This window comes from Gigantopelta aegis, chromosome 6 (assembly GCF_016097555.1).
Source record: "Gigantopelta aegis isolate Gae_Host chromosome 6, Gae_host_genome, whole genome shotgun sequence".
NCBI lineage: Eukaryota > Metazoa > Mollusca > Gastropoda > Neomphalida > Peltospiridae > Gigantopelta > Gigantopelta aegis.
The window spans coordinates 527202-540888 of NC_054704.1; the positions used below are offsets into that span (position 1 = coordinate 527202).

General features: G+C 35.6%; 1 protein-coding gene across 2 annotated transcripts in view; it reads left to right on the forward strand.

The window, feature by feature from the left end:
- LOC121375033 (HEAT repeat-containing protein 1-like) overlaps positions 1-13687 on the forward strand; it is a 58425-nt gene that overhangs the window by 20926 nt on the left and 23812 nt on the right. For both annotated transcript variants that reach the window (XM_041502240.1, XM_041502241.1), the window contains exons 7-8: positions 3564-3739; positions 12253-12352. In XM_041502240.1, coding sequence (XP_041358174.1) covers positions 3564-3739; positions 12253-12352 — 276 coding nt within the window. The remainder of the gene's footprint in view (positions 1-3563; positions 3740-12252; positions 12353-13687) is intronic.

Here is a 13687-nt window from a genome sequence, read left to right on the forward strand (position 1 = left end):
TCTGGCAAAGATCAGACAGCAACCTTGTCGTGTCGCGCTCGTAGCCCCGAGTTGGGCAGCTCAAGCCTGGTTTCCTCCGCTCCTGTCACTTTTAGTGCAGGAGCCGGTGCGGTTGCCGTTGATACCCGATCTGCTCAGTCAGAGACTGCGTCGGACAGAGTGGCATCTGAAGCCGGAGGTTTTCCGACTTCACGCATGGCGGTTGTCGGGGTTTCCCTCCGAAACAGAGGCTTTTCTAAACGGGTTGCTGAGCTCGTCTCCTCGTCGAAGCGCCAGTCTACGGAGAGGGTCTACCAGTGTCACTGGCGCGCTTGGGTTCGTTGGGCGACTGAGAGGGACGTGGATCCCTTGTCGCCTACTGTTAATGATTAGCTGAGTACTTTCTGGCTCTTGTCCAAGAAAGACAGCTGAAGGTTCAAACAGTGAGAAGTCACCGGTCGTCCATTTTCACTACTCTGAGGCAGTGTGGATGTCAAGATTTCTCAACGAATCTCGTGTTGCATGACTTGCTTAAGTCGTTACAAAACACGGTTGAGAAGCCTTCCATTTTGCCTAAATGGAATGTTTTTCTGGTTCTGCATGCACTCAAAGGCAAGCCCTACGAGCCTTTGAAATTCGCCAGTCTTCGTCATTTGATGTGGAAAACTTTGTTTCTGGTCTCACTAGCGGCTTGCCGTCGTATTAGTGAGATTCATGCTTTTTTGCATGATTTGGTGGATTACAATACGGACGGGTCAGTTACATTACGTACTGATCCTGTTTTCATGGCTAAGAACCAGGTGCCAGGGGAAGAGTTTCCTCCGGCCATCATTCAGTGTTTATCTCGTACGCTTTCTGCGGATAATTCTGATAGACTTCTTTGTCCGGTGCGGGCTTTGAAATTCTATTTGGAGCGTACTAGAAATCTCCGGCAAAACACTAAGAGACTGTTTATCTCTTTCACACGCCAACCAGGAGACATTACGAAGAATGCTTTGTCGAGATGGATTGCTGCAACCATCAAACTGGCATATGAGAAGGCGGGTGATCATGTTCTGCGGAATTTCTCCGTTCGACCTCATGAGATTTTGGCGATTTCTGCTTCCCTTAATTTCCATGATTCTTTGGACATTTTCAAGGTCATGAGTGCAGGATTTTGGAAAGGTCGACACACGTTTGACCGGTTTTATTTCCGTGATATGGCTGTTGGTCCGGACGGAACTCGGCGGATTCAGTCAGTCATTGCAGGGCAGCAACTCATTTCGGTGCGCAGGGCCACGAGTAGGGGGCGACCCTTATTTCGTCGGGTCACTAGCGGCAGTCTTTCTGGGAGATAGTTCTCCATCTCCTGTTTGGAGAGTGGGGGGTGGATGGTTGACTATCTGGGGCAGTCGAGTGTCTTTTACCATTACCTGGTGTGCGGGTTTCCTCACCTTGTTAAATTGGTTTACTTTTAATTGGGGTTGTAGTTCTTCAATTTAAAAGTCACTTTGACATTTTATACCTCGTATGATGTGGGTTGCTTTTTCACTGCCCCTGCGTGTGCTGTAACCTCACCGTGGTGCAGGGGTGTAACATTCTCTTTGAGAATGGCCAATACAGCAAAAATTGAAGTTTAGAGTAAAATTCGGTGTCCGTAAATTTCTGTGATATTTGTATTTGTATTTTTGCACAGTTCTTTACACTGTTTTTGTTTAAACCTTGAATTTTTATATTGATGTTGATCATCACTTTATTTATTTGCATTACCATAGTTTGACACCCAATAGCCGATGTATTTTTCGTGCTGGGGTGTCGTTAACCATTCATTCATTCATTCATTTATTTATTTGCATTACCATAGTTTGACACCCAATAGCCGATGTATTTTTCGTGCTGGGGTGTCGTTAAACATTCATTCATTCATTCATTCATTTTTCACTGTATCATTACTTAGACGAACACTACTGGTTGAATGGGTAAGTCCTCCCTTGTTTTCTTACCTCTTCCCTTTAATGTTAAATTCTCGTGCTTTAACTGTGTTATATCACGTCTGTTATAGCATTGTTGTTGTGCTAGTACGGTAAGTTGAATAAGACTATTAGAAAATTTGTTTCTAATTTTCATTATTATTCATACTTACCTAGTACTAGCACAACAACAACCGTTACCTCCCACCCGCCCCGAGGGAGGTCTTTTTTTATTCAATCATTCCGGACTTTGAATCGATAACGAGGATATACGGTCTACCCATGCGCGGGTGTAGGTTATACATCTGGCAAGGGGAGATAATTCTGCAGTGGATGTTATAACTCAGGGTCGTATAGCATTGTTGTTGCTAGTACTAGGTAAGTATGAATAATAATAAAAATTAGAAACAAATTTTCTAATTAACAAAGTCTGTTATTATAAATTAACAAAGTCTGTTATTATAAATTAACAAAGTCTGTTATTGTTAATTAACAAAGTCTGTTATTGTTAATTAACAAAGTCTGTTATTGTTAATTAACAAAGTCTGTTATTATTAAGTAACAAAGTCTGTTATTATAAATTAACAAAGTCTGTTATTATTAATTAACAAAGTCTGTTATAAATTAACAAAGTCTGTTATTATTAATTAACAAAGTCTGTTATTGTTAATTAACAAAGTCTGTTATTATTAATTAACAAAGTATGTTATACATTAACAAAGTCTGTTATTGTTAATTAACAAAGTCTGTTATTGTTAATTAACAAAGTCTGTTATTATTAATTAACAAAGTCTGTTATTGTTAATTAACAAAGTCTGTTATTATTAATTAACAAAGTCTGTTATTATTAATTAACAAAGTCTGTTATAAATTAACAAAGTCTGTTATTATTAATTAACAAAGTCTGTTATTGTTAATTAACAAAGTCTGTTATTGTTAATTAACAAAGTCTGTTATTATTAATTAACAAAGTCTGTTATTAATAATTAACAAAGTCTGTTATTATAAAGTCTGTTATTATTAATTAACAAAGTCTGCTATTATTAATTAACAAAGTCTGTTATTATAAATTAACAAAGTCTGCTATTATAAATTAACAAAGTCTGTTATTATTAATTAACAAAGTCTGCTATTATAAATTAACAAAGTCTGTTATTATTAATTAACAAAGTCTGCTATTATTAATTAACAAAGTCTGTTATTATTAATTAACAAAGTCTGTTATTATTAATTAACAAAGTCTGTTATAAGTTAACAAAGTCTGTTATTGTTAATTAACAAAGTCTGTTATTGTTAATTAACAAAGTCTGTTATTGTTAATTAACAAAGTCTGCTATTGTTAATTAACAAAGTCTGCTATAAATTAACAAAGTCGGTTATTGTTAATTAACAAAGTCTGTTATTATAAATTAACAAAGTCTGTTATTGTTAATTAACAAAGTATGTTATTGTTAATTAACAAAGTCTGTTATTATTAATTAACAAAGTCTGTTATTATAAATTAATAAAGTCTGTTATTATTAATTAACCAAGTCTGTTATTATTAATTAACAAAGTTTGTTATAAATTAACAATGTCTGTTATTATTAATTAACAAAGTCTGTTATTATAAATTAACACAGTATGTTCCTCCAGGTACTGAGCCAGTCGACGCGTGTCCTCACGGCGTGTAAAGACAACCCGTCGGTCCTTGCCTGTGCTCTGCTCTGTATCGCTGAGATCTGCAGCAGTTTGAAGATCCACGTCATCCAGCACCTCATCACGTTCATGCCTAAAGTGTTCAAAATCATGAACAGAGATCAGCTTATTCGGTGAGTACTCGCCACATTCATGCCCACAATGTTCAAAATCATGAACAAAGATCAGCTTATTCGGTGAGTACTCGCCACATTCATGCCCACAGTGTTCAAAATCATGAACAGAGATTAGCTTGTTTGGTGAGTACTCGCCACATTCATGCCCACAGTGTTCAAAATCATGAACAGAGATTAGCTTGTTTGGTGAGTACTCGCCACATTCATGCCCACAGTGTTCAAAATCATGAACAGAGATTAGCTTGTTTGGTGAGTACTCGCCACATTCATGCCCACAGTGTTCAAAATCATGAACAGAGATTAGCTTGTTTGGTGAGTACTATCCACATTCATGCCCACAGTGTTCAAAATCATGAACAGAGATTAGCTTGTTTGGTGAGTACTATCCACATTCATGCCCACAGTGTTCAAAATCATGAACAGAGATTAGCTTGTTTGGTGAGTACTCGCCACATTCATGCCCACAGTGTTCAAAATCATGAACAGAGATTAGCTTGTTTGGTGAGTACTCGCCACATTCATGCCCACAGTGTTCAAAATCATGAACAGAGATTAGCTTGTTTGGTGAGTACTATCCACATTCATGCCCACAGTGTTCAAAATCATGAACAGAGATTAGCTTGTTTGGTGAGTACTCGCCACATTCATGCCCACAGTGTTCAAAATCATGAACAGAGATTAGCTTGTTTGGTGAGTACTATCCACATTCATGCCCACAGTGTTCAAAATCATGAACAGAGATTAGCTTGTTTGGCGAGTACTCGCCACATTCATGCCCACAGTGTTCAAAATCATGAACAGAGATTAGCTTGTTTGGTGAGTACTCGCCACATTCATGCCCACAGTGTTCAAAATCATGAACAGAGATTAGCTTGTTTGGTGAGTACTATCCACATTCATGCCCACAGTGTTCAAAATCATGAACAGAGATTAGCTTGTTTGGTGAGTACTCGCCACATTCATGCCCACAGTGTTCAAAATCATGAACAGAGATTAGCTTGTTTGGTGAGTACTATCCACATTCATGCCCACAGTGTTCAAAATCATGAACAGAGATTAGCTTGTTTGGTGAGTACTCGCCACATTCATGCCCACAGTGTTCAAAATCATGAACAGAGATTAGCTTGTTTGGTGAGTACTCGCCACATTCATACAAGACAAGACTTTATTTACACTCGGGCCGTTACACAATGGCATAGGAGGAATATATACATAAACATTTTGTTATATACACGTGACAAGATGGTTGACAGTAAGTACATTAATTACAATACATACACAAACACATATACAAACATATACAATCACGCACATCAATATATTATGTAATAATACAGATATTTAATACAAATATACGGGTATCCAAGTACTTATAAACGAATAGATTGTTAAACTTATATATGGTGCAGTGGATAATGATAGTATTTTGTTAATTATGTTTGGTTTTGATGGTGTTTGTAGTCAAGGGCGTTTGAATTCATTAGTTATTATATTTATGAAATATGATAATTTCTTTAGGGTACTAATTCGTTTATTCTCCATTAGTTCTCTAAATTTATAAGTACTTGGTCGCGTATAATAATATGGGTGTAGCAACTGGACTCTTGAATTATGGAAAAAATGGCAAATAAAAAGATAATGGAACTCGTCGCCAATGTCCATTACATTACATAATGTGCAAATTCTATCTTCTGTGAGTATATTATTCCAACGTCCAATTTCCATGGGTAGGTAATAGTTAGACGTTCTAAATTTTAAGAGTGCTGTCCACAGTTTTTCTGGTAGTTTATTGATATAGCTTTCGAAAAATAGTTGTTCTTTGTATAATCGGTAAGTGTTGCCTCTCGATGAGTGATATGTTATTTTTCCATGTTTGTAAATACTGATCACATTGTCTTTGTTTAATTTGTTGTGAGAGACAATTTACTGATATGAAAGATTGTCTTATCCAGATATCACCCATTCCCAAGTTATTCAGTGTGTTTTTAACAGTATTAATCCAGTTATAGTTAGTTCCGTTAGTAAGGTGGTCATTTAACATAATTTTGTATAAAAGAGTAAACAATTTTGATTGTTTTCCTGATATCAGTTGCGCCCAGTAACATACCATTCTTCTATACATAATTAACTCGACAGGCATTCTCCCTAACTCTCCATAAAGCATAAATATTGGTGTTGCGTTCTTAACGGGTATGATGTGTCTTAGAAAGTTTATTTGTACAGAATTAAATAAACCAACTTTTTCATATCCCCATATTTCACATCCATATAATAAAACTGGCAGAACCATTGATTAAAAAATTTTAAGTTTACATTCAGTTGATAGATAGTTGTCCTTTGATTTTGATAGTACAAAGTACATGGCCTTGGTAGCCTGTTGTTTAAGTCTATTCTTTGTAACTCGAAAGTTGTTTAATTTTGTAAAAGTAATTCCTAAGTATTTGTATTCTTTCACATGTTCTAATGTATTATTTCCAATCTTAAAATTTTGTTTATAATCTCTAGTGTTACCGTTAAAAATCAATATTTTCGTTTTGTTGCCGTTTATTTTAAGTTTCCATTTATTGCAATATTGATAAAACATATTTAAGGTGTGTTGCAGGTCTGCTGCAGAGGTTGATAATAGGGCAGTATCGTCTGCATATAACAAGCAAAGCATGTGTAAAGCAATATCTATTGGGTGATCTTGGTTGTCTGTTGTAGGGGAAACCCCTTCACATCCATGGCTAGATAAATAATCTTCTAAATCATTCAAATACAGGGAGAATAGAATAGGGGATAAACTTTCACCTTGACGGATACCGTTGTTACATGGGAATAAAGTAGATTGCTGATTATTTACGACAGTCATTGATTTAACACCTTGATACATTTGATGGATAATTCTAAAAAATGTACAGGTTATGTTATGCTGTAGTAGTTTATGTCAAAGCTGTATTCTAGGTACCGTGTCGAATGCTTTCTCAAAATCCACAAAAGCACAATATAATTTCTTTTTCCTTTTTTTCAAGATATCTATTAAGTGATGTAATGTAAAAATATGCTCTGTCGTTGAATAGCCTTTACGGAACGTGGTTTGGGCCTCACTAATGGTATTATTTTCCTCAATAAATAAACTTAAACTGTTATTAAAGCCGCACACCCTAGTTCCATCCAGCGAAAATAAATTATAATTTGGTTAATCTACAAACCTGTAACACACTTAGATCACGTTTTTATCAAATGGAGTGAAAAAGTAGGTTTTATATCGATAAATACCATGGGAATCCCCATGTCCCAATTGCTTGAAATAATTTTGAAAGTTAGTATTCTGATGTCACCGGTAGATGTCGCTCGAAGCACAACAATGCCTACGTCACGACAAATTTCACAGACTTGGGGTGCGTTCGTTTCACCTCTCCTGGACATGTTCCAACTGTTCTGTTCTGGTTGTATCCCCTCTCCAGATATCGTAAGACTTATTGGTTTTAAGGGTTTGTAACGTTTTGTATTGAGACACTTACTTGTCTGAACTTTATTGTCACTGAAAATGTTCATGAACTGTGAAGAAAAATCTCACAAATGAACAACAACAAATCGGATGTTGATTGCGCGAACCGTGCACGAGAAAACAAACCGAACCAAAATGATAACGGTCAAGTGATATACCAAAGTCTGTGACATTGAAATGGAAATATCCCCTCTAAAAATAGATTGGACCTCGCTTGCTTAACGTTTTTTTCTCGACAGAACATCTTGTGAAAAAAGGCAAAAAATGCATTTCGTGGTTTTACAAACATCAGGATTACCAAAAAGCACTTCAGGTGAATGGAAATGTGTATTCTAAATAATAAAATGTAAGTAAAGTGCAATTTTATTTGTGAAAAATGGGGTTTAATAGCGAAAAACAACGCCGTAATGGTTAACAAATAGCAGTAACTAGGGTGTGTCCTTTAAGTAAAGTTGTGAACAGTTTAGAGCAGCAGCAAAGTAATGTGATTGGTCGGTAATTTTTGGGATGTAGCCGACTTCCTTTGTTTTTGAAAATTGGTATAATAATTTTTCATTAATAATACTGTCATTGTTTACTTCATATAGTACTTTATCCATGTTAAAATTAAATAAGTTATCATTATTGGGTTCGCCCTTATTTAAGTCGCTGAAATAGTTGAAAAATGTATCAGTAAGAGGAACGTTAACGTTGTTATCTAAGTTATCTTGTTTCTTAAGTATTTTATAAAAGCGTAACTGTCTCAATTTAATTTCTGTTTTAAATTTATGTTGTGCAAAAGCTTTAAATATACTCTTTTTATAAGACTTACTGGCATTAATTAATCTCATTTTATTATCTGTAGTTTTATTTCTAGCGTATATTGTTTTGGCCTCGAGATACTTCGTACGTAAATGTTTGTGTCTTATCCCGAACCAGGGTCGCTTGTTGTGCACTGACCTTTTGTTACGGCTGTTACTGTATACACGCACATGACCGAATGTCGAGGCTGCCTTGTCTAAAAATAGATCTTTTAACATATCGGTGGCTTTTGTGACACGTGCTTTTGTATTAGACTCGTCATCAAGAATTAGAGAGATGCTTTCGATTATGTTGTCGTCGATATTATTTATAAAGTCTTCACGTTTACTAGGAACCCATTTGCATGCTGTTTCCCTTCGTACACCGTTACTATGATTTACAGGATTGTTTGTGTCAGTATTACATTTACACGAATATGTAAGTATTAGAGCACAATGGATATCACAAAGAAATGGGTCAAAATCACAGATTTGAAAGTCAGTTACATTTTTAAAAACATGGTGAGTACCTATAGCATAATCAATCAGGCTGCAGTCTTTACTTGTGACTTTACCAATACATTTATCAGTCCCACATCTACCATTGAGAATATATATATTATGTAACTTGCATAGATCTAAAAGTTTCACTCCATGCTGGTTAACTCTTCCTATGTCCTGACTTGCCCTATCTCTGAGAATACTGAGATTGTCAAGATTTGTTATATCATTCATAAAATTATTCATATCAACATATTCATTTTCTGTTGTTGAAATAAGTTGTGTAGCCCGGGATAAGATCTGGCTTACAGTCTGTTTCATCAGTTTTACTTTCTTGAAAACACACTATGTCATGTTTTGATATTAATAATGAGAAATCAGGTATAATTAGTTTACTTTTTAAACCACAGACATTCAAACTAAGTATTTGCAACTTGGTATAGTCATTGTTTATATCAGTGTATGCTATTTCATTATTAACTGAAGAATTAGCTTCTATCATGTTGCTTTGATTGTTAACATATGGCTGGTTAGATAAAAATATGTTTGGGTTGTCATGATGCTTGTTTGGTGAAATATGGTCAGATAAAATACTGTTCAGGTTAACAGGGGACTGTTTAGTTAACTTGTTTTCAAATGTGTGTTTGTTATGGTTGTCGATGTTGTTGGTTACTGTATTATTCAGGGTGGTCATCTGGGCTTGATGAGGGGTCATAGTTTGTGCAACATGATGGAAACTATGGTATGCATCAGTATGTACAACATTTTGTGAACTTGTCACAGGCAAGGCATTAATAGTATTATTAACTATTGGCTCACTATATACATTCATATCTGTATGTACAAGGGTTTGTGAACTTGTCACAGGCAAGGCATTAATAGTATTATTAACTATTGGCTCACTATATACATTCATATCTGTATGTACAACATTTTGTGAACTTGTCACAGGCAAGGCATTAATAGTATTATTAACTATTAGCTCATTATATACATTCATATATATGTATGTACAAGGGTTTGTGAACTTGTCACAGGCAAGGCATTAATAGTATTATTAACTATTGGCTCACTATATACATTCATATCTGTATGTACAACATTTTGTGAACTTGTCACAGGCAAGGCATTAATAGTATTATTAACTATTGGCTCACTATATACATTCACATCTTATGTACAAGGGTTTGTGAACTTGTCACAGACAAGGCATTAATAGTATTATTAACTATTAGCTCACTATATACATTCATATCTGTATGTACAAGGGTTTGTGAACTTGTCACAGGCAAGGTATTAAAAGTATCAGTAACTATTGGCTCATTGCAAACATTCATATTTGTATGTACATCAGTTTGTGAACTTGTCACAGGTATGGCATTAAACATGTTATTAACTATTAACTCAGCATGCACAATCATGTCTGGATCACCATGATTATAACTAGGGTAAATCGGATGAACATCATAATATGCCGGGTCATTATATACAAAGTATGGTGACCTACCCATGGTAATACTAGGTACTGATATGCTAGTATTATTTTCTGTCTCGTGATATTGACAGCTAGAGTAAGTGGGATAGCCAACAGAAGATAAAGAATTTCTTGTTTTACAGGTACCCATAGGTATGTTGCTGAATGTATTATTAGTTACCAACTCACTAGGTACATATATTTCTGTCCCTTTGTTTTCACAGCTAGGATAAGTGGAGTAAGTGTCAGCAGATATGGGGTTTTTAGAATTACAAGAATTCATAAACTGTATGTCACTGTAATTGTCTTTAAATGTTACTTCTCTAGGAACTGGCATGTTTGTCTCACTAGGGAGGATATGGTAAGTATCTACAGAGAATGGGTTTCCTGATTGACAGGTATCCACAGCTATGTCACTGTAATTGTCTTTAAATGTTACTTCTCTAGGAACTGGCATGTTTGTCTCACTAGGGACAATATGGTCAGTATCTACAGAGAATGGGTTTCCTGATTGAAAGGTATCCACAGCTATGTCACTGTAATTGTCTTTAAATGTTACTTCTCTAGGAACTGGCATGTTTGTCTCACTAGGGACAATATGGTAAGTATCTACAGAGAATGGGTTTCCTGATTGACAGGTATCCACAGCTATGTCATTGGAATTGCTATTATCAGTCATCTCACTAAGTACATGTACTGAAATATCATGATTTGGACAGCTAACGTAAGTATCAGCAGGTAAAGTGTTTCTTGGGTTACAGGTATTCACAGGTATGTTTTTTGGCTTGTAATTAGCTGTCAACTCACTACTACTAGGTATTGACATTTCTTTCTCATGATACTGACAGTTGGTGTAGGTCAGTTTAGTATCAGTAGATATAGGGTTCAAAATCATGAACAGAGATGAGCGTATTCGGTGAGTTTGGAGGTAAGGTTTCTGGTGTTGGATGTGATTTTTAGTTTATTTAATCATACTAGGAATTTCTATTTGTAGTAGAATTTGATTGTTTAGTTTCTATTTAATTAAATTATTTTAATTGATAAATAATTTTATATCTATTGTAAATGTTGGAATATTTTAATAAGCTTGGTTTAGATGAAAAATCAATGGTTAACTAGTTATTTTATGTTTTTTAATTCTATATGCACAGGGCACTTTTTGTTCAGTATGATGTCAGGATTCGCCTCACAAATCTCACAAATAGCTACACATGCTAACATTAAATAGTATTTGCTAATCAAATTTCAACTTTTTCTGAGGCATTAAAAGCTTGAGAACAATATATTCCCTACAGGGATGTGTCTAAGCTGGGCAAGCTAACTCATCCCTCTGTATTACTGTTTGGCATTTTTAAACAAGTTAGACGTTTTGCACCTGGCTTGGATCCCGCTCAGTCGATAGTGCTCAATTGAGGTGTTTTGTTTGTCAGATTGAACCCCCTCAGTGAACTTGTTCTCGGGCGAGTAGGGCTCCCCCATCCCAACCAAGTACCACGACTGCTATATCAAAGGTGTGGTATGTGCTGTTCTGTCTGTAGGAAAGTGCATATAAAAGATCCTTTGCTGGTAATGGGAAAAATTTAGTGGGTTTCCTCTAAAAGTATACACTGAATGTATAATATCCATTAGCCAATATACTCTAGTGGTGTCTTTAAACAAACCAAAGTTTTTGCTTTTTTACCAGTATTAGTATTTTGTAAATATAAAAATTTCCTGCAATTGCCCATTACACTGGGTAGCCTGCAAGTAGCTATAATTAGGTTGGACTTTAAAAACGTTTATCAGATAGCCTGCTCTGGTGGATAGTCGGTGGATTGGTTGCATGAAAGATGATTGATCATATGAGCATGATGAACACTGTTTGCATACCTGTACTGTACTAATGAGTTGGTTTTATTGTAATTTCCCCCGAAAATATAGTTCTTATACCATTATAGTGATTTATTTACTTGATTTTGTTATATCATACAGTCTGTCTGAAGGAAGCATTTAATATTGCACACATTTTTTAGCCCTGAGAAACACAAACAGCTACATGGTCCGCACTATCAGATAGTCCACAGGGTGATTTAAAATGTATAGCCCATAGGCAATACACAGGAAGTTATGGTAAGCATTTTATTTCTCTGAATATGCAAAAATTGTAAACACAGTAAATTTCTGACAGTTTAGACACCACCCTGAATATGTATGAAACTTGAAAGTTGGTCATTGCCTTGTAGAAAACAACTGGTATTAATTTAAACATTGTGTTTGCTATTTTCAGAAATGATCTGCTACAGCTGGGGGCTGTGACTGCCATTCACCGCATGGTGGAGTCCCTGCCTCATTTCATCAGTCCTTACCTTCTGGAGATTACAAAACAGGTAAACTTTACTTAGATAGGCTCTGGATATTACAATACAGGTACCTAGATAGTGTCTGGACATTACAATGCAGGTAAATTGTACCTAGATAGTGTCTGTACATTACAATACAGGTAAATTGTAGGTTCCAGACATTGATTTAGGCCAGTTTTGTTGGTTCCAGACATTGATTTAGGCCAGTTTTGTTGGTTCCAGACATTGATTTCGGCCAGTTTTGTTGGTTCCAGACATTGATTTAGGCCAGTTTTGTTGGTTCCAGACATTGATTTAGGCCAATTTTGTTGGTTCCAGACATTGATTTAAGCCAGTTTTGTTGGTTCCAGACATTGATTTAAGCCAATTTTCTTGGGTTTCAGACATTGATTTAAGCCAGTTTTGTTGGTTCCAGACATTGATTTAAGCCAATTTTCTTGGGTTTCAGACATTGATTTACGCCAGTTTTGTTGGTTCCAGACATTGATTTAGGTCAGTTTTGTTGGTTCCAGACATTGATTTCGGTCAGTTTTGTTGGTTCCAGACATTGATTTCGGTCAGTTTTGTTGGTTCCAGACATTGATTTAGGCCAGTTTTGTTGGTTCCAGACATTGATTTAAGCCAGTTTTGTTGGTTCCAGACATAGATTTCGGCCAGTTTTGTTGGTTTCAGACATTGATTTAAGCCAGTTTTCTTCGTTTCAGACATTGATCTAGGTCAGTTTTGTTGGTTCCAGACATTGATTTCGGCCAGTTTTGATTGTTCCAGACATCTAGATAAATCACCAGTTTATCGAGATCAGTATTTGAAATAATAAAACAAGTAATTTATCGAGACCAGTGTAAGAAGACGTGTAATGTAACTAGATCAGTATAAGAAGACGTGTAATGTAACTAGATCAGTGTAAGAAGACGTGTAATGTAACTAGATCAGTATATGAAGACGTGTAATGTAACTAGATCAGTATAAGAAGACGTGTAATGTAACTAGATCAGTATAAGAAGACGTGTAATGTAACTAGATCAGTATATGAAGACGTGTAATGTAACTAGACCAGTGTAAGAAGACGTGTAATGTAACTAGATCAGTATATGAAGACGTGTAATGTAACTAGATCAGTATAAGAAGACGTGTAATGTAACTAGATCAGTATAAGAAGACGTGTAATGTAACTAGATCAGTATAAGAAGACGTGTAATGTAACTAGACCAGTGTAAGAAGACGTGTAATGTAACTAGATCAGTATAAGAAGACGTGTAATGTAACTAGATCAGTATAAGAAGACGTGTAATGTAACTAGATCAGTATAAGAAGACGTGTAATGTAACTAGATCAGTGTAAGAAGACGTGTAATGTAACTAG